The 23,732-nt window shown below is 54.4% G+C and overlaps 4 protein-coding genes across 7 annotated transcripts; 3 read left to right on the top strand and 1 right to left on the bottom strand.

Moving 5' to 3' along the window:
• The first annotated feature begins 1,739 nt into the window (after positions 1-1,739).
• Positions 1,740-12,513, top strand: LOC121478140 (phospholipid transfer protein). Of its 3 annotated transcripts, none has more exons than XM_041733014.1 (16): positions 1,740-1,950; positions 2,559-2,669; positions 2,754-2,853; positions 3,508-3,636; positions 3,926-4,081; positions 5,412-5,475; positions 5,544-5,607; positions 6,273-6,364; positions 8,152-8,328; positions 8,419-8,478; positions 9,767-9,931; positions 10,027-10,094; positions 11,324-11,366; positions 11,471-11,534; positions 11,619-11,695; positions 12,110-12,513. In XM_041733014.1, the coding sequence occupies exons 2-16, from the start codon at positions 2,570-2,572 to the stop codon at positions 12,236-12,238; spliced, it is 1,488 nt and encodes a 495-aa protein (XP_041588948.1). In that variant the 5' UTR covers positions 1,740-1,950; positions 2,559-2,569; the 3' UTR covers positions 12,239-12,513. The 3 variants fall into 3 exon arrangements, with proteins under 3 accessions (XP_041588948.1, XP_041588947.1, XP_041588946.1); XM_041733013.1 differs by having other exon boundaries at positions 1,856-2,016; XM_041733012.1 differs by lacking the exon at positions 1,740-1,950 and adding an exon at positions 2,048-2,211.
• CTSA (cathepsin A) lies at positions 12,356-18,521 on the bottom strand. 2 transcript variants are annotated; one of them, XM_041733016.1, is made up of 15 exons: positions 18,391-18,521; positions 18,015-18,211; positions 17,761-17,872; positions 17,431-17,481; positions 17,254-17,340; positions 16,888-17,043; positions 16,511-16,602; positions 16,109-16,193; positions 15,431-15,522; positions 15,272-15,350; positions 15,030-15,169; positions 14,084-14,159; positions 13,350-13,439; positions 13,071-13,175; positions 12,356-12,808 (listed from the first exon to the last, which is right to left on the bottom strand). In XM_041733016.1, exons 2-15 carry the CDS (start codon positions 18,209-18,211, stop codon positions 12,725-12,727), a joined length of 1,446 nt encoding a protein of 481 aa, XP_041588950.1. In that variant the 5' UTR covers positions 18,391-18,521; the 3' UTR covers positions 12,356-12,724. The 2 variants fall into 2 exon arrangements, with proteins under 2 accessions (XP_041588950.1, XP_041588949.1); XM_041733015.1 differs by having other exon boundaries at positions 15,260-15,350.
• A 29-nt stretch (positions 18,522-18,550) lies between these two features.
• NEURL2 (neuralized E3 ubiquitin protein ligase 2) lies at positions 18,551-20,793 on the top strand. Its single transcript, XM_041733025.1, has 2 exons — positions 18,551-19,545; positions 20,551-20,793. The coding sequence occupies exons 1-2, from the start codon at positions 18,804-18,806 to the stop codon at positions 20,664-20,666; spliced, it is 858 nt and encodes a 285-aa protein (XP_041588959.1). The 5' UTR covers positions 18,551-18,803; the 3' UTR covers positions 20,667-20,793.
• A 143-nt stretch (positions 20,794-20,936) lies between these two features.
• On the top strand, positions 20,937-23,617 carry SPATA25 (spermatogenesis associated 25). Its single transcript, XM_041733041.1, has 2 exons — positions 20,937-21,803; positions 22,186-23,617. The coding sequence occupies exons 1-2, from the start codon at positions 21,683-21,685 to the stop codon at positions 22,815-22,817; spliced, it is 753 nt and encodes a 250-aa protein (XP_041588975.1). The 5' UTR covers positions 20,937-21,682; the 3' UTR covers positions 22,818-23,617.
• The last annotated feature ends 115 nt before the right edge of the window (positions 23,618-23,732 follow it).

The following is a 23,732-nucleotide window of genomic DNA, read 5'->3' on the forward strand; positions in this document are numbered from 1 at the left end:
GGAAACAGGCCCAGAGAGGTGAAACCACTGGCCCAAGATCACGCAGCTACATTGAAAGGTACTGGGGCTGCTGTGGGGCAGTGAAGCACAGACAAGAACCTCCCACAGGAGATCACAGTGATACAAAGATGGAGCTTGCATTTCTGTGAAGAAAGTGAGAAAGAGAACTAATGTCTGCCAGGTTTTCTGCTTGAGCCAGGCTCCAGGAAGAATGAGGGCTACTAGAGTTCAAAGGCATTAAGGCACTTCCTCCTCTGGATATCCTTAGCTCTTTCTTCCTTCCCCTCCAACACCCTTTCTGTCTCATGTGCTTGTGGTTTGTGCCCCTAATCTTAAAAGCCAGCATTTATTTGGCACTAACGGTGTGCCATATACTGTGCTCAGCACATGCACTAGGCCCATTGAATTTATTCTTGCAATAACTTTATCATTTCTGTTTTAGGGCAAGGAAACTACGTCTCAGAGCTGTTTCAGTAAGGGGTCCAAGAATTGGACCTGAGAACCCGACAGCCTAGGATTTGAATCCTGGTCTGTCAGATGCAAGAGTCTAAGCACTAACTACTATAAACACCACCTCCCACCCTTTCAGAGTTCATGGGTTCTTTACTAGTAGCTGTATGATGGTCTTTACCTCTGGTTTCCTGCTAAAGCGGGTTCATAGCAGTGCCAACCTCATAGGTTAAGAAGATTAAATGACTTAATCTAGATCTAGGATGACTAACCATCCTGGTTTGCCTGGGATGGAGAGGATTCCCTGGAAGGGAGGCATTCAGTTTCAAAGCCAGGAGAGTCCTGGGCAAATCAGAACATGTTGGTATTCCTACCTGGATGAGTGTTTGATGCTACATACATGTTCAATGGACACTCACCGGGCAGCCCGGGTAACTCAGTGGTTTAGCACTGCCTTCAGCCCAGGCCTGATCCTGGAGGCCCGGGATTGAGTCTCATGTCAGGCTCCCTGCATGGAGCCTGCTTCTCCCTCTGCCTGTGTCTCTGCCTCTCTCTCTGTGTGTGTCTCTCATGAATAAATAAATACAATCTTAAAAACAAAAAAAAGGACACTCACCTTTATTGCTTCTCCTTTCCTCTTTCATCCATTTGACAATAAAAAAAGGAAGCAAGCACCTACTCTGTGCCTGTCCCAGGAGCTGGGAACACTGCAGGTGGTAGATGGAGATCCTGTGCAGAGAATCTAACTGCAAAGGTTCACACAAATGCATGCACACGCGCGCACACACACACACACACACACACACACACAATCCACAATCTCTGGAAAACGCCAAACCTCCCTCTGGGGTGATTCCAACAGCCTGTGCCCTATCCTCCTGGGCCGGCAGCACTTGCTTGGACCCCAGTGGGAGAAGTGTCTGGGCCCGTTAGGTCGGTAGGTAGTGACATGGAGACATTTGGAGGGTGGGAGGAATGTCCCCTAGCAAAGCCTGTCAAGGAGAGGTCTTAATGATTATGAGTGGAAAGGAAGGAAGAAAATGTGCCTGGGTGGTTCCAAGTATCCGGCACATTTTACTGGATGAGGAAACTGAGGCCCATGACCCAAGTGAAGTGACTTGCTCAGGATCCTGCAGGAAGACGTGGGCATTTGGAATTTGAACCAAGGTCCCAGAGGAGCAAGGACTGTTGGGACTGGGCGGGCCGCCTCTTGCACTTCCCTCCCTCCTTCCCGGCGTGGGTCCCCCACTTGTCTTGACAGCGGCCGGGCCTGTCACGGGGCTCCGTGCAGCCCTCTCCACCCTCCCGACTGCCAGCGTTCCGCCCCGTCCCCTCCCAACCCCCCGAGGGAGGAGGGGAGAGCGGGAGCGAGGAGGGGGGTCGGAGAGGCCCGGCGTTATAAAGGCGGCGGGAACCGCACTGCCCGCCAGACCCCGCCGCCCGGATCCCCTGCGCAGTCCGCCGCCCCGCGTGACCGCGCCGACCCCCAGCTCCGCCGCAGTGAGTTGGGGCGCGTCCCCATCCACCCCAGGCCCTCGCGGGGCCGCATGGTCTACTGAACCCGAGGTGGGGAAGAGATCCCATGCAGGGCGCTGATGGGGGGGTACCAGGCCGAATCCTGGTGGCAGGGATTTAGGACCCGGCGGAGCCGGGAGACCCGGGAGCCCGAGGTCGGGCTGGCGGGCCGCGGGGACTCCCTCGGCGAGGGGCCTGGGAGACGGCGAGCCACCCCCCAGGAATGCGCGTGCAGCCGTTCCCATGGTAACAGGCAAGCCGCGCCCGCCCTCAGCTAAAGGAAGGGGGAGCTGGGGGGGGCACTGGTCCCCGGGAGGTCCAAACTCGTCACGCGGCGGGCGCACGGGGAACCGAGGATGTCCCCTCCCCTTCCCCCGTGTCCCAAATCCTTGGGACCCAGAGCACGAGTCGCATCGCCTCCCTAAGCCTTAGTTTCTGCATCTGCCAAATGGAGGCAATATAGTCGAATCGGTTCCAAATTCCCTGAAGAGCTGTTTCGCGGGTAACGATCCGGCCAGCCCCTCTTCTGGTTGGACAACCGGGGAGTGGGTTTTAGCGGCCCCGATGACCCCAGCGACCCCACCCCACCCCAGGCCCGCTCGCCATGGCCCTCTTCGGGGCCCTCCTCCTAGCGCTCCTGGCAGGCGCTCACGCCGAGCTCCCCGGCTGCAAGATCCGCGTCACCTCCAAGGCGCTGGACCTGGGTAAGGCGCGGGGCGGGTGAAGGCGGAGGAGGGAGGGTAGCCCCAGGAGGGGCGCAGGACCGAAGGGTCTCGCTGCTACCTCAGTGAAACAGGAGGGCCTGCGCTTTCTGGAACAAGAGCTAGAGACCATCACCATTCCGGACCTGCGAGGCAGGGAGGGCCACTTCTACTACAACATCTCTGAGTAAGTAGGAGACCCGGGGGGCGGGGTCTCGGGTTCGGGGCGGGGCCTAGGGCCGGGGAAACTGAGAAGGTGGGGTGGGGCCAAATCGAGAAGGCGGGACTCAAGAAACAGGATGGGGCGGAGAAGATAAAGACCAAGCCGGCCAACCTAGGCGGGAGCCTTGGGGGCCGAGGTGTGGCCTAGGAGCACCGGAGAGGCGGAGTCACGAAACTTGCCAATTAATGAGATTGGGGTCTAGGACCCCAGGTGGAGCTAATGGGAGAGGTCTCGGAACTGGAGCCCAGAGCCTCATTGGGGACGATGAGGGTAGGAGGAATGGGGTACGGAGTGGAACCAGCTGACAGAGTGAAAATCAAAGGACTCAGTTAAAAGAACAAGTCAAGCAACCACAGGGTGTGGGAGGGAAGAGAATGCACGCCATAATGCATCTAGGAGAAGGGGTGAAGCTCACTCTTAACACCTGGGTCAGGAGCAGCTCATCTCTGAGCTGTCCAAGTCCAGGCTGGGCCCTTGAGAGCTAATGGAAGAATTCATCCATCCCCCCCCCACCTCAGCTTCCCCAGGCCTGGACTGGAAGAGGAGGGAATGAGTTTCCTGTGCTTGGGTGGGACCCCTTCTTCCTGGTCCTGAAACTGACCCCGAGGCTTCCTGCAGGGTGAAGGTCACAGAGCTGCAGCTGACATCCTCTGAGCTCCATTTCCAGCCAGGGCAGGAGCTGGTGCTACAAATCAGCAACGCCTCCTTGGGGCTGCGCTTCCGAAGGCAGCTTCTCTACTGGTTCTTGTAAGGACCTCACACCTTCAGGGAAGTGGAGGGTGGATCAGGAGGGCTGGGATGCTGGGGGGCTGTGGGCAATACTTTAGCCCTCCTGTGCCTCAGTTTTTTCATCTGTACAATAGGGATAAACATACCCACTTCCTAAAGGTTGGTAGAGCTTGGTAGAATGTTTGATAAACTGCCGAAGCGAAGTCTTGTTAAGAAGAAGTATCATGATGTACTGGGTGGGTCGGGGAGTGGAGAAGACACAGTTAAGCTCCAAGATGGACATTAACTGCTCCCCACCCCCTTGCAGCTATGATGGGGGCTATATTAATGCCTCTGCCGAGGGTGTGTCCATCCGCACTGCTCTGCAGCTCTCTGGGGATCCCACTGGCCGTATCAAAGTGTCCAACGTCTCTTGCCAGGCCTCGGTCTCCAGAATGCACGCAGCCTTTGGGGGAACCTTCAAGTAAGTGCATCTCCAGCCCAGTGCACCCCCTTTAAGCTTTACTGCCCATTTGCCTTGTGCAATGCAAAGTGCACAGGCTTGGGAGTCAGGCCAGCTGGGTCCAACTCTCAGCACCCTCATTTCCTGTCTCTGTGACCTTGGGCAAGTCATTGAAGCTCTGTGCCTCAATTTCCTCATTGGTAAGATAGGGATGATAATAGAAACTATTTTATAAGACACTGGGAAAACTATTTGTTAATATGTGTAAAAATATTTAGAATAGTACCTGGCAGGCAGCCCAGGTGGCTCAGCTGTTTAGCGCCTCCTGCAGCCCCAGGGTGTGATCCTGAAGACCTGGGATCGAGTCCCACATCGGGCTCCCTGCATGGAGCCTGCTTCTCCCTCTGCCTATGTCTCTGCCTCTCTCTCTCTGTGTCTCTCATGAATAAATAAATAATCCTTAAACAAAAAAAAAGAAGGGATCCCTGGGTGACGCAGCGGTTTGGCGCCTGCCTTTGGCCCAGGGCGCGATCCTGGAGACCAGGGATCGAATCCCACGTCGGGCTCCCGGTGCATGGAGCCTGCTTCTCCCTCTGGCTGTGTCTCTGCCTCTCTCTCTCTCTCTCTCTATCATAAAAAAAAAAAAAAAAAAAAAGAATAGTACCTGGCATATTAGTGGCTAGCTTCCTAAATAGGAGTAGTTGTGTATGCACAGTTGGGCATGAACTAAGTTCTCAATAATTGGTAGCTCTTACTACTAAAAACAGTAGCATAGTTTCAGGTCTGAGGCTGAGAAAGGAACTTTGTGATACTTCTCAAAGAGAGTGGGAGAGAAAAGATGGTGGATTTATTATCTGGTGTTGGTATACTGTCAAGTTTTTCTTTATTCAACAAATGAAGTATATGCCAGTCCCTGAGAATTCCTAAAGGAACTCAGAGCCTAGATGAAGGGACAAAACATTTGTCATCAGGGCTTTGAGAGAGGGACTCCAGGGGTTCAGAAGAGGATAATCTGGGAAGACTGCCTGGAAGAGGAAGCATCTAAGCCATACAGGGAAATACAGGACAGGAACTTTGAGAGTGGAAGGAAAGGCATGGATAAGCATCTGGAAGTGGGGATGTTTACGGCAGGTTTGAAGAACTGGGGATAAATTCCTTAGGCTGGTAGGGGGCAGGGGTTAGGAGAGGTCTTGAGAATCAGGCTGGAGAGATTTGGAAAACCTCCATTAAAGAGCTGGTAATACAGGTCAAAGTTAAGTCACCTCCTCCCCATCTCTTTGGCTATTGATTTCTCCTGGACCTGGATTGGGATAGGGCGGAGTCTGGGCTCACGTGGTCTCTCTCCTTACAGGAAGGTGTATGAGTTCCTCTCCACATTCATCACCTCGGGGATGCGCTTCCTTCTCAACCAGCAGGTACAGCAGTAGTGGGGCGGGAGAGGGCCTCTCTTGTGAAGGCCCTAACTCTAGACCCCACCTCGCAGATCTGCCCCGTGCTTTACCACGCAGGGATGGTGCTCCTTAATTCCCTCCTGGACACTGTGCCTGGTGAGTTGGTGCTGGCTGGGAGGGGAACTCCGGGCCCTGCCTGGGCCAGGAATGGGGGTGAGGAGGAGGCTAGGTATGCAGAGTGGGCCCCTGCCATGCCCTGGCTTGAAATATGGCCTCTGCTGCTGACTTGCCACATGACCCTAGGTAAGCACTCACTTCTCTCTGGGCTTTAGTACCTTCGCTTGGCTGGCGATGCCTCCCTCTGGGGTTGTTGTGAGGATTAGCTGAGTGATTGTCAGGGTCCTCGATATGTGCCTGCTGATCATTGGGACCCCGTTTGCCTTCATCCCCTGCACTTAATAGGTGCTCAACTAAAATGAATTCCCTTTTCCTCAACTGTGATTTCTGTCTGCTATGGGGTAGAGATCATCACACCCCACACACGGCATGAGGAGGGAGGGAGGGAGCAGCCAGGGAAAACCAGTGGAGGAAGGGGATCCCCTGCCATCCTGTTTAGGGGGATCTAATGAAACCCTCGTGGTAGTAATAGTCATTAATATTGCTGAGCACTAAGTGGTTCCCACATAAAAATAATTCGATCCCCACAACAACCCTATGAGGGAAAATTCATAATCACCACTTTGTGGATGAGAAACAGGCCCAGAAGGGTGAACACCTTGCCCAGCATCACATAGCTTGAGTGACGGAGCTCCTCTCCACAGTACGCAGCTCTGTGGATGACCTTGTTGGCATTGACTACTCCCTCCTGAAGGATCCTGTAGCTTCCACCAGCAATCTGGACATGGACTTCCGGGTGAGCTGCCTGGCTGCTGTGGCATCTCTGACCTAACCAGACCTCCCCCTTGTCCCCAACTCTCTGGTTTTGTCCTCCTAAGGCACTGCTCTGATGAGACTCTCCACTGCTGAGCATGCCATGGCTCTCCACTTCCTGCAGAATTAGGTTCAACTCCTGGGTTTGGCTTCAGAGCTTTGTTAATCTTGTCTGGCCCTTTCTTTTTTATTATTATTCTTCATTTGAGAGACAGAGAGAGAGAGCATGAGCACAAGTAGGGGGAATGGCAGGCAGAGGGAGAGGGAGATGCAGGCTCCTTGCTAAGCAGAGAGCCTGATGCAGGGCTCGATCCCAGGATCACAACCTGAGCTGAAGGCAGATGCTTAACCAACTGAGCCACTCAGGTGCCGCTGGGCCCACCTTTTTAACTTCACCCTGTTTCTCTGCAATCATTCTTTCCCAAATATGCCCCTGCTTCCTACCTCAGGAACTTTGCTCAAGCACTGCCTTTTCTCATCTCCCCTGAAGCAGTTAGGACATACAGCTCTATGCACATAATCTCATTTCGCCCTCACAACTGTGTCAGTCAGGCACTAATGTTTTATTCATTTGGGGGATGTGGAGACTTGCTCAGAGGGGTGACATCACAGCCCAAGGCCACACATCTAGTATGTGGCCATTTCCTTTGCTCCCTGTAGTGGAGGGTAAGTTTAAGAGCAAGGACTGGAGCCTAAAGTTCAGGTCCTGACTCTGCCACTTACTAGCCACGTGATCTTAAGCAAGTGCCTTACTTTCTGAGCCTGTTTCCTACTAATATGTAAATGGAAATAATAGAGTAAGAAAACATCCCTCCTTGGAGTGTTATGTAGATGAAAGGAGTGACCTATGTCAAGGCATGGAAGAAGTACCAAGTAAATTCACATTCCCACCAACCGAACACAGTCACACTGGAACATTCTTACATATTTCTTTGCACAGGTATACAGAAGGTCCTTTATGCATAAATTTATGTTTACGTTGCCCATTTCCTGATGATTTTATGGAAAAAAGTTCCCTCTATTTCTCTTCAGTGTACAAGGGAAGTTATTTTGTTGTCTTTCATAGGAAAATTATAATAGATGCTTAGACTTGCAGATATCATTTCTCCTGGTTATGTATTTGGTATGCTTTCTGATGTTAATTGGCTTTGGAAACCCCTCCTAACTGAACACTGAGGATATGTGAGAATTGTTGACTTTATTTAGTTCAGTAATGGTACTGCAGTTCTGTGGAAAACGGTGCTGGTATTTTTAGGAGTCTTACTGAAATATTTAAGTGTGCAATGTTATGTCTGTAATGTACAATACAAAAATGTGAAGCAAAAAAAAAAAAGGTACTATGTAAATGTAAACAGCAGCTTTTGTCATTACTGTTCTGCATCTTCCAAGGCCCACTGACATGCCACCTCCCCCCCAAACCCTTTCCTGGGTGTCCCTTCTCTGGTCTACCTGGAGTGCTCCCTTGCAGAACTTGAGCTGCCCTCCTTTGAATGTCTTTTTAGGAGTTGTGCTAATGAAGGCAGCTGGCTGGCTCAGTCAGTACAGCATGCAGTTCTGGATCTTGGGGTCATGAGTTTAAGCCCCACATTGGGTGAAAAGATTACTTAAATAACTATAACTTAAAAAGAGAAAAAAGTTGTGCTAATGAATCCCCTAAAGACAGCAGCTGGGTCCGAGCCCCACCATCCCTGAGTGCCTGGCACAGGGAATGGGAACATCTGGGTGCTGGGCCACGCTGCCTTGGCTCTGACCCTGCTCCCCCAACTGCAGGGGGCCTTCTTTCCCCTGGCTGAGAGGAACTGGAGCCTGCCCAATCGGGCAGTAGAGCCCCAACTGCAGGAGGAGGAGCGGATGGTGTATGTGGCCTTCTCAGAATTCTTCTTTGACTCTGCCATGGAGAGCTACTTCCGAGCGGGGGCACTGCAGCTGTCACTGGTGGGGGACAAGGTATACCAAGGCCTGTCTGTGGGATGGGCAAGGGGAGCCCTGTCACAGAACTCCTGATGACCCTGCCTCATCCCTAACTCCCCTCTCCAGGTGCCCCACGATCTGGACATGCTGTTGAGGGCCACCTACTTCGGGAGCATCGTCCTGCTGGTGAGTGTTGATGGGCGGTGGGTTTGTGGCCAGGGTGGGGGATGTATCCGTGGGATACAAGTGAGGGGACACGTGAGGTGTGTAAGCAGAGGCTCCCATGGCCACCATAGAGTAGACCTCTGTCTTGGCCTGGCCTCTCGCCTGTGGCCAAGTCCTTTATTTGTTTATTTATTTTTAAAGATTTTACTTATTTATTCATGAGAGAGAGAGAGAGAGAGAGAGGGGCAGAGGGAGAAGCAGGCTCCCGGCAGGGAACCCGACGCAGGACTGATCCCGGGTCTCCAGGATCAGGCCCTGGGCTGAAGATGGCGCTACACCGCTGAGCCACCCACACTGCCCCCAAGTCCTTTATTTGTCAAGTTCCTTTCCAAGTCTGTGAAGGGCCCTCACTACTTCCTGTTCATGAAGTGAGGAGGAGGACAGGCTGAGACCCAAGCTCTGTAAGTGTAGGGATTGTAACAATGACCAATATACTTTTTCAAGTTAATTTAGTTATTTAATAATCTCTATGCCCATCGTGGGGCCTCGAACTCAAGACCGCAAGATTAAGAGTTGCATGCTCTACTGACTGATCCAGCCAGGCACCACCACTGATGTATTCTTCTTTTTGCTTATTATTTTCCTTTGTTTGATGGTGGGAGGTCAAAATTTAAAAAGGATCTGTGATTATTCACTGAATCAATTCATGGAAAGCGATTAGGGTTAAGTGCTCAGGAAACACTAGCTGCTGTCCCCCCTGCTGTCATCCCTGTCAACGCCATCAGCCTGATGGCCAAGCACTGGTAAGGGCACAGACTCACTTTCCAGACTGTCTGGGTTTGAATCCCCGGTTCTACACTTAGATGACCAAAGAACCTTGGACAAGTTACTTAACCTCTGTGCCTTGGTTTATCCATCTCAAAAATGAGTATGATAATGCCCTTCTCATGTGGTTGTGATGAAGTTTAAATGAGCTAACACAGGTGAAGCATTGGTCAGCGCCTACAGGAGAAAGAGCACAGCGGTTTCCAGAAGGGTGATATGACAGAGGGTGGGGATGTGCAATGCAAACACTGTCCCCGAGGAATCTGGCTGGAGATGGATCTCCACTACAGAGAATTCAGGAAAGCGGGAAAAGGAGGAGACATTCCATCCCTTGTGTGAGCAAAGGCACAGAGGCTGGACACAGCCTTCATATTCATCTGTCTGGGCTCCTAGTGGGCAGAGCCTGAGCCTTGCCATCTCCTCTCCCGGGGCTCATCAGGAAACAGTTCTGGGACTTGACCTGCCCTCCCTACTCTGTCCCCAGAGCCCGGCGGTGATCGACTCCCCGCTGAAGCTGGAGCTGCGCGTCCTGGCCCCGCCTCGCTGCACCATCAAGCCTTCGGGTACCACTGTGTCTGTCACTGCCAGTGTCACCATCGCCCTGGTCCCATCTGACCAGCCTGAGGTCCAGCTGTCCAGCATGACCATGGTGCGGGCACCAGAGTGGGGGCCACTGAGGTTCAGGGACAAGTGTGCTGTGGACCCTGTGGGTTGGTAACACCTCCTCAACCCCCTTGCCTGCAGGACGCCCGTCTCAATGCCAAGATGGCACTCCGGGGAAAGGCGCTGCGCACCCAGCTGGACCTGCGCCGGTGAGTAGATGGCCCAGATCTCGGGCAAGCCCTGAAGCTCCCTGAGCCTTGGTGTCTTCCAGATAATTGCACCTGCCCAACTACTGGGAAGCTAAAATTCTCTCAGATCTCTAGCCACTGGAGGGCTGGGGTCTTTGCTAATTCATAACAAATGCATTTCATTCAAGTGTAACTTCTCTGCATTGTCTTATAACCCAGTGGCAGGCAGAGCAGGTATTTGAGATGACCAAAGTGGCCCAGCAAGGTTAAATGATATGCCCATGGTCACACAGCAGAGAGCCTAATGGCATGGGTTCAGGCAAAAACCTCGGCATGACTTTTGTGATCCTGAGAAGAGTTGCTTTATCTTCATTTTTTTTTCCTTAAAGATTTTATTTCAGAGTGAGGGAGCAAGAGAGTGCACAAGCATGAGCGAGAGACGGGCAGAGGGAGAAGCAGACTCCCCACTGAGCAGGGAGCCCAACATGGGGCTCAATCCCAGGACTCCAGGACTATGACCTAAGCAGAAAGCAAAAGCTTAACTGACTGAGCCACTCAGGCGCCCCCTATCTTTCATTTTCCTCATGGGCTAAATGCAGGGAAAAATAGCATCTACTGTGCTAGCCACAGGTAGCTAGTGGCTCCCATGTGGCAAGTGTAAATGCACAATGTTTGCAAAAAGTTCTACCAGGCAGCACTGTCCTAGGGGTTAGATGAGATACTGTGGGGTACTGGTTGGGAGCCTAGATTCTAGAGGGAGGTTGTGCCCTTTACTAGCTGTGAAACCTCAGGCACATTACTTGCCCTCTCTAGGCTTGAGCTGCCTCATCAAAAAAGTGCAAATTGCTTAATAGTGCCTATTTCTTAGGTTATGGGATTAAGTCAGGTTGGCATTTTAAAATATCTTAATATTTAACTTCTGTGACATGCTTCGTATTGGTCAGGGAGTAAGCTCTATTAAGGTTTATTAAGTAAACACACACCATACATGAATAGCTGCCAGCACTAGTCTGGAATACAGGAAGTGCTCAACAAATGAAAGGTAGCAGACTTGGAGAAGAGGAGCCCCAAGAGGGAGAAATGACTCACCCAAGGATGCACACCTGGCAGGTGGCAGGCCTCCAAATAGGTGTGGAGGTGGGAGCATCTGAGGCTGAGGCTCAGGGACTTTGGGTGGGTAGGCCTGAGTGGCCTGAGGAAGGGGTGCTTCCGGGGCTGGTGCCCATTGGATAGTTCTTTCTCTTCCATAGGTTCCGAATCTACTCGAACCAGTCTGCATTGGAGTCGCTGGCAGTGAGTTGGGAGCGGTGGGGGTGCCGAGGCTGGGTCAGGGTGGAGCAGCTAAGGCAAGTCCACTTCCTGCTGGCTGCCCTGACATCCTGCCTCCTCCCTCCCAGCTGATCCCACTGCAGGCCCCTTTGAAGACCATGCTGCAGATTGGAGTGATGCCCATGCTCAATGGTAGGGCTGGGGGACAGGAGGCAGGAGAGGGAAAGGAGAGGGAACTGGGTGGACCCAGGCTAAGCCAGCTGCTCCTACCCACAGAGCGGATGTGGCGGGGAGTGCAGATCCCACTACCTGAGGGTATCAACTTTGTGCGCGAGGTGGTGACGAACCATGCGGTGAGTAGGGGGGTGATGGAGGAGGGCAGAGCCTCCCCACCCCTGCTTCAGAACTCATCTTCTTCATCAACAGCCCCTCCCATTTGAATCTTCCCTTATCAGACTTCTCCAGCCCTCTGCACAGCTGTGCCCTCACCTTGTAACCCTCTTCCTGGATTCCATCCCCAATATCTACTAATCTTGAATCTCTGAGCTAAGAGGTCACCTCTAGGAAGCCCTCCTCGACGCCCACAGACTGTGCTCCTGCAGCCTTTCTTTCATACCCTTCACAGGGAGTTAGAAGAACTTCTTTGCCGTTCCTCCTCTCCCACTAGATTGAGAACCCCTCAAGACCAAGGACTCTGTTTCTTTACATTGAAATTTTTGTCCTCTGTGATGGACTGAACAGACTCCTTTCTCTGCCCCACCGCACAGGGCTTCCTCACCATTGGGGCCGACCTCCACTTTGCCAAAGGGCTTCGAGAGGTGATTGAGAAGAACAGGCCTGCCTCCAGGGACCCCTTGGCATCCAGTGCCCCACCACCCTCCACAACAGTTGCCTGAGCCCTCAAGCCCGCCCTGGCAGGGGCATTCAGGACTCCAACACCTCTCAGCCCCTCCCTCAGCCCCTCCCAGCCTATACTGTCCAGTCTAACCCCCAGTGCCACAGAGAAGACAGGGTTTTAAGCTGTACCCAATTTAATTCCATAATCAGTCAATGCATCAATTACCGTCCATCCACCCTTCCCGTGGGCTGTCCTGAGCTCTGCTATGTTCCAGTGCGTTAAGGGAGGGGGCCAGGCCCCACCCCAGTCAGGAATAAAGTGCTAACTCCCCCAGTCTGTCTATGTGAGGCACTGGGGCCTGGTCTTGGAGGCAGAGGGGTGTGGAAGGGGCAGGGGCCGTGGGAAGTGGGGGTGGGGTGGGGAGCAGTTCTGGAGGCAGGGACCTGCCCCACAGGGGCATTTTGCATAAAGGAGGACCTCCCTTCTAGCAGGAGGGGTGGGAAAAAGGAGCTGGATTAGACAGAAGGGGACTGACTGGTCTTCATCAGTATGGCTGCTTATTCAGGAAGCGGGAGAACATGGTGAGGGCCGCCTGGGGTTTGTCCGTGGGAACCATGTGTCCAGCACCCTAGGAGCAAAGCTCTGTGAGATCACCTTCCTTGTGACCCCTGCCCCTGGGTACCACCTCCATCCTACTGAATGCCTCCAGCCAGTAGCCTTCCTCTTCTCCCAACTCTGCCCCAAGCTCTGCATTTTTCCCACTCCTCGTCAGAAAACTTGCTTTTAGGGGTCCAGATGGTAACCCGGTGTAAACGGAAAGAGAAAGCAGAGGATGGTGGCTCCTGCCCCATCCCCTCCAGCCATGCCGGCCATCACCAGCCAGGCCCTACCTTGATGGTGAGAAAGGCGATGTGAGAGAACTCCTTCACGAAGCCAGCAATCTGCTCCCCACTGTCCCCGTAGTCCACTAACCAGGGCCGGCGCTGGACCTCCATCTGCCCCACCAGGAAAGACTCAGCAGCCTGCGGCCGCCCCCTCATCCCTGCTCACAGCTGCCAACAAGATCTCAGGGGCCCGGGACTCCCCCAGGTTTGCCCTCTCTGTCTGCCCAGAGCCACACTCCAGGCACAGCCGCCCATCCCTCCCCAGAGCCGGGATCCTTGCCTTACCTTCTGGTTGAGGGAATCCACAAACCACTCATCCCCCATGAAATTGCAGGCCATGTCCACATCTCCGTTGTAGAGCAAGATCCGGTATTTCTGGAGCGGGGCAGGGGGAGCCATGGGGGGTCTGGAGGGAGCCCAGGCCCTTGTTCTTCCCTGGTTCAAGCCCTACCCCTTCAGGGAATTCAAGGAGCCCAGGCAAATAGCACGAAGCAGGAACACTCATGTTTTCTGTTTCCTACCTGTCCAGTGCTCTACTAAATGCTTTAGCTGTGAAGGTAGATACTGTTTACTATGATTACCCCCACTTTCAGGTGTCAAGATATGAGAAACCTGCCCAGGGTCACAAGGCTAGTAAAGGAACGTGCATACAGGCAGTCTGACCCTAGAGCTCATGCTCTAACCACTGTGTTGTACAGAACCTGGCCCTGCCCCAGCTCTCTCAGGGTCTCCCAGATGATCGGGGACAAGGCCCTCTTCTACCCTGGGCCTCCCGTTTGCTTGTCTGTGACATATTCCCATCAGCTCTCCTCAAGTCAAGAACTCCTTGGCTGAGAAAGACCCCTCAGCCTCCTACGACAGAGAAGCACAGGGTGGAGACAAAGCCATGTTCAAATTGTGACCCTGCCAATCACTGGACTTCGTTTCTTGGAGTGTCAGCTTCCTGCATCCGAACTGGCACTCTGAAAGGGGTCCCGAGGCCACTGGTGGTCCCAGCTATGCCGCCCCCACTCACTTACCTGTGTGGTGAGCAGCTTAAGGTACTGGGACTGCATGCTCTGGTAGAGACGGCGGTACTGTATATTCACCAAGAAGCTGTGGGAGCACACAGGCAGGCCCGGGGAAGACAGTCACAGAGCGTCCCTCCCTTCCTGCCACCTCCTCTCTCTGAACTCCAGCATAGGAGGCAGAGTTGGGATTCAGTCCTCTCATGTCCCCTCTCTAAGACTGACTTGGCTATGGGGCTAGAATTAGAGGTCCTCAACTCCACCCCCCCACCCCCGCCGTATAGAAACGTATACAGGAACACCTAGTGATTGATTCACAACTGGCCTATAGTGCACAGGGGCCCCCAGGTGTGCGAGGTGTGTGTGTGTGTGTGTGTGTGTGTGTGTCTGTAGCAACAGTAGGGCAGAAGCACAGCCCAATCAGAATGGATCTGAGTGGCCCCTGCTGTGCCAGGTGGCACCCTTGTACTCACACGGGTCATTGGAGATCCAGGCCACTGGGGACAGGAGGGGAGTCGGGGTGGGGTGGGGGAGTGTGTGTTTACTAAATGCCAGAGCAGTAAGTGCCACTTTACCAACCACTGTGGCCACGTAAGAATGAACTGGCTAAATCTCAACCAATTTAAGGGTTAAATATCCTGCACAACTCAGTCTGACACACCCTGAGTGCCTGGGGTACTACTCCTTTTTTTAAATTTTTCTATTTTTTATTTATTTTTATTTTTTTAAATAAATTAATTTTTTATTGGTGTTCAATTTACCAACATACAGAATAACACCCAGTGCTCATCCTGTCAAGTGTCCCCCTCAGTGCCCGTCACCCATTCACCCCCACCCCCCGCCCTCTGGGGTACTACTCCTGAGAAACCTTAGTCAAGGGATTCTTGGGAACTTTTCTGAGCCCTGAGAGCCCCGAGAGCCTGCCACCCCCAGGCCCCAGCTGGCCACAGAGCCTTACTTGCACATGTCCCAGCGGGGCAGCTGCTCGGGGATGTGAAGGGCCTTCCGCACGTAAGGGTTGTTGAGGTAGGTGGAGGCAGCCGTGGTGTTGGTGCAGGGAGGGTCCATGCGCAGCCTATCCCCGGAACGCAGCAGTGCCTGGGGGCACAGACAGAGGAAGATCAGGTGGTTTCCTGGCCCTAACCCCACTGGGACAAAGCCCATGGTTACACACACCGGATGCCACACCTGATGCCACACCTGATGCCACACCCGCTTAAACGGCAGGCGAGTGAAGATGTTGCCCAAATCGTGGAGCACCACGGTGTCCTTCTCATACCTGCAAGGTAAGTAGGGGCTGGGCACCTCGGCCTCTAGGCGGTGCTGGGCCAGGCCTCCAGGGTGCACCACAGGGCCTACCTTAAATGGCCAGGCACCCCCCCAGCACATGGGGCATAGAGGTTGTAAATGTTGAGGCCAGAGTTGCCCACGATGCGGGATACTTCCTGCAGCTGCAATGACAAGCCGAGCAACCATGTCTCACTGAGCCCTGGCCTCCCCACCATCTCACCGACTCGGCCCAAGATTTATTGCTTTCCTACTTCACCACTGGGCGTTACCCTTCCCCCACTTTTTTATAGGTAGGGAAACTGAAGCACACTGGAAGGAATCTGCTTCCACTCGGGGTCCAAACTCTGGTGCCACTACTTCCTAGCACTGTGACTTCCAGCGAGTGACTTTAACATTCTCAGCCTCAGTTTCCCCTTCTGGAAAATGTGGATAATATAATCTCCCTTAAAGGAGAGTTCTAAAGATTAAATATCTGTATTGATGTATTTCAGCCTGGTGCCTGGCATATAGTAGGTGTTCAATAAGTGAGAGATCCTTTCCCACGGGTTACAGGATTTGCCCAGAAAGTCATAGGAAATGGTGATAGGAACACATCCCTAGATGTGTCCCAGAAAACATAAAATTGCTGGAGCAAGCAGAATAGGAAAGCAATAGGGGATGGGGTCAGGAGTCCCCAAGGAGAGAATGCGGTCCTATTCTCAGGGCTGGGGGTGTCAGGGGTGACACAGGTTGGGGGCAGAACCTCACATTTGTCACACATTCTGGGTCGGTGTTGTCATAGAAATTACACTTGTTCTGAGAACAGCAGTGGGTCTGGAGGGAAGACCAGAGCCTGTAGGAGATGGATAAAAGCGTTCAGGCCTAAGGCCGGGCTCCCACCTTCTCCTCCCACTTCCCACCACCACCTGACCCCAGGGGATGAGGAAACGGATCACAGGGAATGGTATGTAGGTTCCAAACCTAGCTGCTCTGGGGCCATACTGCCAGTGCTCCTTAGTCTCTTTCAGCACCAAACACTTCCAGCAACCCCAGCCCCACCTCCTGCTCATAAACCAGGGTAGGGCCTAGGGTATCATGTGCCTGGAGAGCAGACATGAGCTCTTGTGACCTGCCCCACCCTGGAGATTGCCCAACTATCCCCTCCCATACCTGTTCCCCAGAAGGCCATGGTAGTAGGCGAAATAGACCAGGGAGTTGTCATTCTGCTCATAGGAGGAGAGTCCATTGCCCACAGCCAGCCCCTGTGAAACACCCAGGGCATTCAGGTCATCTGGAGGGAGAGGAGCCTCCCTTGACTACACCCAGACCTTCAGCAATCTGGAAGCTGAAATCCAAAAGTGGTTTATGGGAAGGCCACTCAGAGTAAAGAATAGAGTGGATTGGGTGACAGGTGAGCTTCCTGTTGTGGTAGGCTGGCTGGTGGCAAGCATCTTGCAAAGGAGACCAGGCAGGGAAGATGGCCTGTTTGACTTCACTAAGGCCACAACCATGAGCTGCCTCACCTCCCTTCTGCAGTGGCCCTGTACCTGAAGGTTCATGCTGGGATCCTGCATGACCAGCACTGCCAGGGTGGGGATGTAAATGCCAGCATAGCTCTCTCCTGTCAGGAAAAGCTCATTGTCCTTGTACTCTGGGAAGAGGCGGAAGAAATCCTTAAGGGCCTCATAATTACTCTGGGCGACCTAGGGAAAGCAAGATGGAGGGAATCAAAAGACTCTGGTATTTGAGCTGGAAAAATATCAGAGATGACACCCACCCACTGTGTCTGAGCAAGAGGAAGTGGCTTAGGCAAGACCACACATAACATGTGACAGAACCAAAAACAGACTTTTGTGTCTTGCCATGCTTAGAGAACCAGGAAGGCTGGGGCACGGGGCAGGGACTGGACTCACCTCCGTGTCGTTGGTTGCATAAGTCTTATCATCAGAGTAGGAGAAGCCCACCCCAGCTGGGGACTCAAGATACAACACGTTGGCAATCTACAGAGGAGGAGGAAACCAACTGAAGAAGGCTCCCCAACCCAGCCAACTGCCCAGACACCCCCACAGGACCCAAGGCTCCAGCTATACCAGGTTCCAGGAATAGGGGTTGTACTCCAGAGTGGCACCATCTGGCTGCACCTGAGGAGGAGAGAGATGGCTGACTGCCAAGGGCCAACTGGGTAGAAGGAAGGGCCACGGTGCTGGGCACTTCCCATTTGGGCAAAACCCCTGAAAAGTACAGATAGTCAAGCCAATAGTACCGATCAGGAAACCCAGACTCTCAAAAGGGCACACTTGGAAACACCTCCAAGTCGTGTTCTCCCTCCTCCCGGGCTCTTGCCTTTAGGCACGCTCCGTTACCTCTCCCCCGGCCCGTGGTGGGGGTCCGGGGTGGGGGGACAGTGGCTTTCCACTCACCAGGAAGGGGCCGTGCTCCGTGAGAAAGCCATCTAGGGAGCTGCAGCCCGGCCCTCCGTTGAGCCAAAGCACCAGAGGGCTGCTCTTGGGATCCTTCTGGGACTCCACAAACCTGCGAGAGGAGGCAGAGCACGGTGGGTGCAGGCGGAGGGGCCCCTGCCGGCGCTCCCAGCTCGCAGGCTCCCTCGGGGGTCTTCGGCCCCTCCCCAGCTCGCACCCCGCGCCCGCCCCGCCCGGGAGGGAGGGCCGCAGACCAGTAGTGGAGGTGCTTGGGGCCGGAGCCGCGGAGGTAGCCGGAGTACTGGCGGAAAGCCGGCTGCTTGGCCAGCCCGGGCAGGCACTGGATCTCGTCCAGGTCCGGCGCTGCCTGGCCCGGCGGCGCCCAGAGCAGCAGCAGCAGCAGCAGCAGCAGCCGCAGCAGCCACGGCGGCGACGGCGCGGCTCGGACCATCTGCCACAGGAAGCGAGGCGGGCTGTTTCCGCGCTCCCCCGCTCCTCCGCGCTTCCGCGTGGCCGCCCCGCGGGGGAGCTGGAGGCGGCGGCGACGGGAGTCCCCGGCCCGGCCCCGGCGCCCGCCCGCCGCACCGTCCCGGACCGCGGGTCCCCTCCAGCCTCCCGGGGCGCCCTCACCTCGGCTCCCCGCGTCCTTGCTCTCCAGCAGGGGCCCGGCCGCGGAAGGTCATGTGAAGGCCGGGTCACGTGGGCGCCGGCGTCACGTGACGGCCGCCCTCCGGCGCCTCTCCGGTCCCCCGGGGACCCGGGGCTGCTGGCGGCGGCTGCGGCCGCGCGGGGGCCTCCCAGGTCGCCTCGCGCGCGCCAGCCATCAGATGACCCAGATGCGGGCGGCCACGATCGCCCGGCCTCCCGGGGGCCCAGGTCCAGGCGGGGTGGCTGAGCAAGCGGCGCTAGGACCCCCGGGCAGAGCCTCGGGGAAGGCAGCCGGGGGTGGGAGGGATACCTTACTTGGTGCCCCCGCGGTCACCCTCTGAGCACGCCGCCCAAAATAGCCCCCGGCGCCCGCCGGTCTGTCTCGTGGCCGGGAGATGGCTGCTGTCTCCGACCCCGTGGGCCTGCGTGCGCCCTGGAGACCCGCGCGCCCCGAGCCCCCTCCCACCCGCTTCCACCAGGTGCACGGTGCCAACATCCGCGTGGACCTCTCCGGGACGCGGGCCACACGCGTGGAGAGCTTCGCTCACGGCGTATGCTTCAGTCGCGAGCCGCTGGCCCCGGGCCAGGTATTCCTGGTCGAGATCGAGGAGAAAGAGCTGGGCTGGTGCGGGCACCTGCGCCTCGGCCTGACCGCGCTGGACCCCGCCACTCTGGCCGCCGTGCCCGAGTTTTCGCTGCCCGACCTGGTCAGCCTCGGCCACACCTGGGTCTTCGCCATCACGCGCCATCACAACCGCGTGCCCCGGGAGGACCGCCCGGAGGCAGAGGCGTTGGCTCCCAGCCGCCCCCCTGCCCTCCTGGTGGAACCGTATCTGTGCATCGAGCAGTTTCGAATTCCCCGCGACCGCCTGGTGGGTCGCAGCCGGCCCGGGCTCTACAGCCATCTCTTGGATCAGCTGTATGAGCTGAACGTGCTGCCTCCGACCGCGCGCCGCAGCCGCCTGGGCGTTCTTTTCTGTCCGCGCCCGGACGGCACGGCCGACATGCACATCGTCATCAACGGCGAGGACATGGGCCCCAGCGCCCGGGGGCTGCCAGCCGCCCAGCCCCTCTACGCAGTGGTGGACGTGTTTGCCTCCACCAAGAGCGTGCGCCTGGTCCAGCTCGAGTATGGCTGTAGGTATCCCACCCCTTGGGCAGCGACCCCTCCTGGCCCAGCGTGGGGACCGCAACTTGCTAGGATTCCCAAGCCAGCTGGCAAGGCCCTGCCTGGTCTGTCCAGCGTTAGTTTCGAAGTTGGGGGAATCTGACTTCAGGTTCTCCCTCTGTTTGCGATCTTGGACAAGTAGCTCCCTGGCTCTGGGCCTCAGTTTGGCCATCTTGGCTGTGATCCATTAGGATCTTTGCTTTGCTAGTATTTTCTGCATTAACCTAGGGCAGGGATTCTAAACTGATTTTACACTTGGGCTGCTGTGTAAATGCTTTGCTCTTTTTTGGTTTTTTTTTTTGTTTTTTTTTTTTCCTTTAAATCCTGTGCTCTTTTATTAGACAAATGCTCCTGGATTTGGGATCCCAGTTTATTTTTTTTAAGATTTTATTTATTTATTCATGAGAGAGAGAGAGAGGCAGAGATACAGGCAGAGGGAGAAGCAGGCTCCATGCAGGGAGCCTGATGTGGGATTCAATCCCTGGTCTCCAGGATCACGCCCTGGGCCGAAGGCAGCGCTAAACCGCTGAGCCCCCCCCCGGGCTGCCCTGGGCATCCCAGTTTAAAGGCATCGTAGGTCCCAGATTGAGACGTCTTAATCATGGGGTCTGGCCCTTTATATCTCCATTAAGTCCCTTATTTATAAATTCAGTGAACTAGAACCCCCCCTTGGTGTCAGACCTGTGCTGGAGGCTGGGCCGTGCACAGGGGAATCAGGCACTACCTATAGCCCTCCACCCCCAAAACTGCTAAGGGAGAGTTAAAATAGAAATTGGCAGCATTGTGGATGTTTTCAAAGAGGTACTTATCTCAACCACACGTGCAGCCCTATGACGAAAGCTAGGCCTTCAGAGCAGAAGGGACTAGCCCAAGCTAATGACAGAGGGAGAACCAGGACCTAGATCTTCTGGGTGTCACCCTCAGACCCCTCCGCTCTCCGTTTCAGTTTGTCTTTGACAGCCTTCTCTCCACAGTGCCGTCCCTACAGACTCTGTGCCGCCTAGTCATCCAGAGGAGCGTGGTGCACCGGTTGGCCATTGATGGGCTCCACCTGCCGAAAGGACTTAAGGATTTCTGCAAGTATGAGTAGAGGCCTGCAGCCACCCTGGAACTGGGCCACATGAGCCTGTCCTGGCCCCGGAGCTGTGGCTGGTCTGAAACTGGCCATACTTCTGCCAGCCAGGCCTGGAAATAAACACAGCTGGTGCTGACACCAATCACTGGAGGGTCTCCTTGCCCTGGAAGCCCATGAGGGGCACTTCTTTTAGAATCACTGTGGGTCAGCAGGTCTGAACAAGAGAGAGCATTTCTGATGTCACCAAGACCAGTGGTTCCTAGCCTGGGACCCTACTCATTCAGGTTCTCTGGGATAAACTAAAGAGCTGATGCCCCGAACCCCATTTCCAGAGATTCTCATTCCATTTGTCAGAGGATCAGGCCTAGACCTTGTTCTTTGGTAAAAGCTCCTCAGAGATTCTAATACACAGCCAGGATTTAGGATTCCCCGAGAATAGAGATCTTGATTTTGGCATATATAATAACCATTTGAGGGACTTTGAAAAATACTGCTAACTGGATCCGACTCTGGGATTCTGATTTAATTGGTGTGAGGTGAGGCCGGGCATCAGGATTTCTGAATGCTCCCAGGAGAATTTAATGTGCATCCCAGGGTGAGACCCAGTGCCCTGGACCAACGACATCATTTTGGAGATGGGAAGCCAAAGCCTAGGATGGAAATGTATTCCAAAGTCACACAGCAGATGAATGAGTGCAGAGCACTCCTCTCATGCTGCAGAGCACAAAGCACTTGCCTCTATTTGTATCTCTGATCATTTGCTTCCATACAAATAGCTTCATATCATCCCTACAACTTCTGGTGAGGTAGTGGGTAGTCATTACTTCCACTTTACAGAGGAGAATATTGAGGAACAAAACTGTCTGAGTGACTTGCCCAAGGTAGAGGTAAGAACCTAGAATGTCCAGTTCCTGGCCCAGCACTCTTTTAACCCCATCCCATTGTAATATACAGGTTCTAGAATGAACAGGTCAATGCTGTGAGGTGGGTTCCAGGTGTAAAGGGCAGGGACTATGAGGTGACATTCTAGAATGGTGGGAAGGGTAGGACAGGAGGCAGATGACTGTTCCCTCACAAATGGGGGCTTTGGGGCAGCCATGTCCTACTTCGTGTCTCCACAAACTCATCAAGGTCTTCTGCCTTCCAGCCAAGGTGAGAGAGGGGCTCCTGGAATTGGAAGGGGTACCACAGCTTTCCCTGAAAACTTGTTTCCTGGCTCTGGGGAGGTGGAGGTTCTGCTGGACATTTTTGGGCTGGCCCTAGAGTCAATTCTCTGAAGAAAGCCTTCCAAAAGTCCTTGCCAGGAACTACCTGCTTGCTCACTCGTTCATTCAACAAACACTTCTCCATTCCTTACTTGGTGCTGGGGACTGGGGGTGCGGATATGAGTAAAACACCTAGTTCCCAACCACTAGACAGCCCTCCTGGGCTGGTCTTAATTGCTCCTGTTTAATATTCTGCTCCTATGCCCTGCCCCTCAGGGCCTTCTGAAAGAGACCAAGAATAACATTCCATCTCATTCTTGTCTCTACAGGTGGGGCTGCTTCTCCAGGCTCATCCCTTGGCCTCTACAGTCCTGTAGAGCCAGTGGTGGTGGCCTCTGGTGGACTAGGCCCACTGAGCCAGAAAGCTGAGCAGGTGGCACCTGTTGCCCAGGCCTGGGGCCCAGCCCTGGCAGTGCCGGAAGCCAGAGGCTGCCCTGGGGGGGCTAGCTGGGAGATACTACAGCGGACTGAGTATGGCCGATACAACCACAAATTCCCCTATGCAAGGCAGCCAGAGAGCCTGGGCTGGGAGGATGGCTGCTCCAGAAGCAGAGCTCCCCAGCTGGGTAGCCCCAGCAGGCCTGGGCCCCTGCTGCTGTGTGGGCTGTCACCAGGGGTTCTACCGATGCCCTCCGAGGCAGGGGGGACGGAGGCCGGCTCCCAGCCTGACATCTGCATCCTTACCCTGGCCATGATGATCGCTGGCATCCCCACCGTGCCTGTCCCAGGCCTGAGGGAAGAGGACCTGATCAGGGCCGCTCAAGCTTTCATGATGGCCCATCCAGAGCCAGAAGGGGTTATGGAAGGGGCGCGGTACGAGCAGACACATGCCCACACAGCCTCAGGGCAAATGCCCCTAATGAGATCCAGGAGAGGCCAGCCTCCTGGCTCCTGCTTGTAGCTGGATGAAATAGCACCAGACACATAGGGTGGCTTCTCCGCATGGTTTTTGGGCAGACAGAATTGGGGGTACCTGTGACAAGGATGGGGGGAGAGGGTGGTTGTTTGAGCCACCCTGATGAACACAAGCCTTTCATCTGAGTCATCAGGGCCCAGACCCCAGAAGTTTCTCCAGATATCACTAAGTCAGGAGATAGGTCTTCTCAGGGTAGTTACAATGAAAATTACCTGAGGGAGCCCAGCTTGGAGTGGAGGCCTCTCTTGTACAGTTTTGGGATTTGATCAAGATGTACAAAGTCCTAGGCCATGTGAGCTTTCCTCTTACCTTACATTTCTCAGCCAGCTGAGGGCAAGTGATGGGACGGACCAGAGGCAAGGAAGGAAAATGAACAGTTATTTGACCGCCCACTGGTCATTGGGCCCATTACATGCAGGCTCCCCTTTAATCTTACCAATGCTCTGAGGATCTCCATTTTTACAGATGAACAGATTGAGCCTTTTGAGGGGTGACCTGCCTGATGTCCCAGAGCTAGTAAAAGGCACAACCAGGCCTCAAAAATCAGGCAGAGAAAAAACCCAAGATTTGCATGTAGTGTCAGACTCCAAAATCTATTCTTTCCACAATATTTGCTGTCTTCTAGAAGACAACAAAAACTAGTCAAGTGCTGGAACAGGCAACATTTGACTTTAATGACCTCTGGGTGGGTGCCGGGGGACAAAGGCTGGGACCCATCTCCTCTCCTCTGTGACTCAGAGGAGTCATCTAATGACTGCAGAAGCTATTACCAAACTCCTGCCCTTGATCCCTTATCTACACCTAGTGTCTTACTCTAGAACAGAAGCCACCTGTTTCAGTAAGGCCCTTGAGCTAAGTGGGTTTTAATCTTTTGAAAAGGCTGACAAACAAAAACCAAAC

Source organism: Vulpes lagopus, chromosome 18 (assembly GCF_018345385.1).
Source record: "Vulpes lagopus strain Blue_001 chromosome 18, ASM1834538v1, whole genome shotgun sequence".
Taxonomy (NCBI): domain Eukaryota; kingdom Metazoa; phylum Chordata; class Mammalia; order Carnivora; family Canidae; genus Vulpes; species Vulpes lagopus.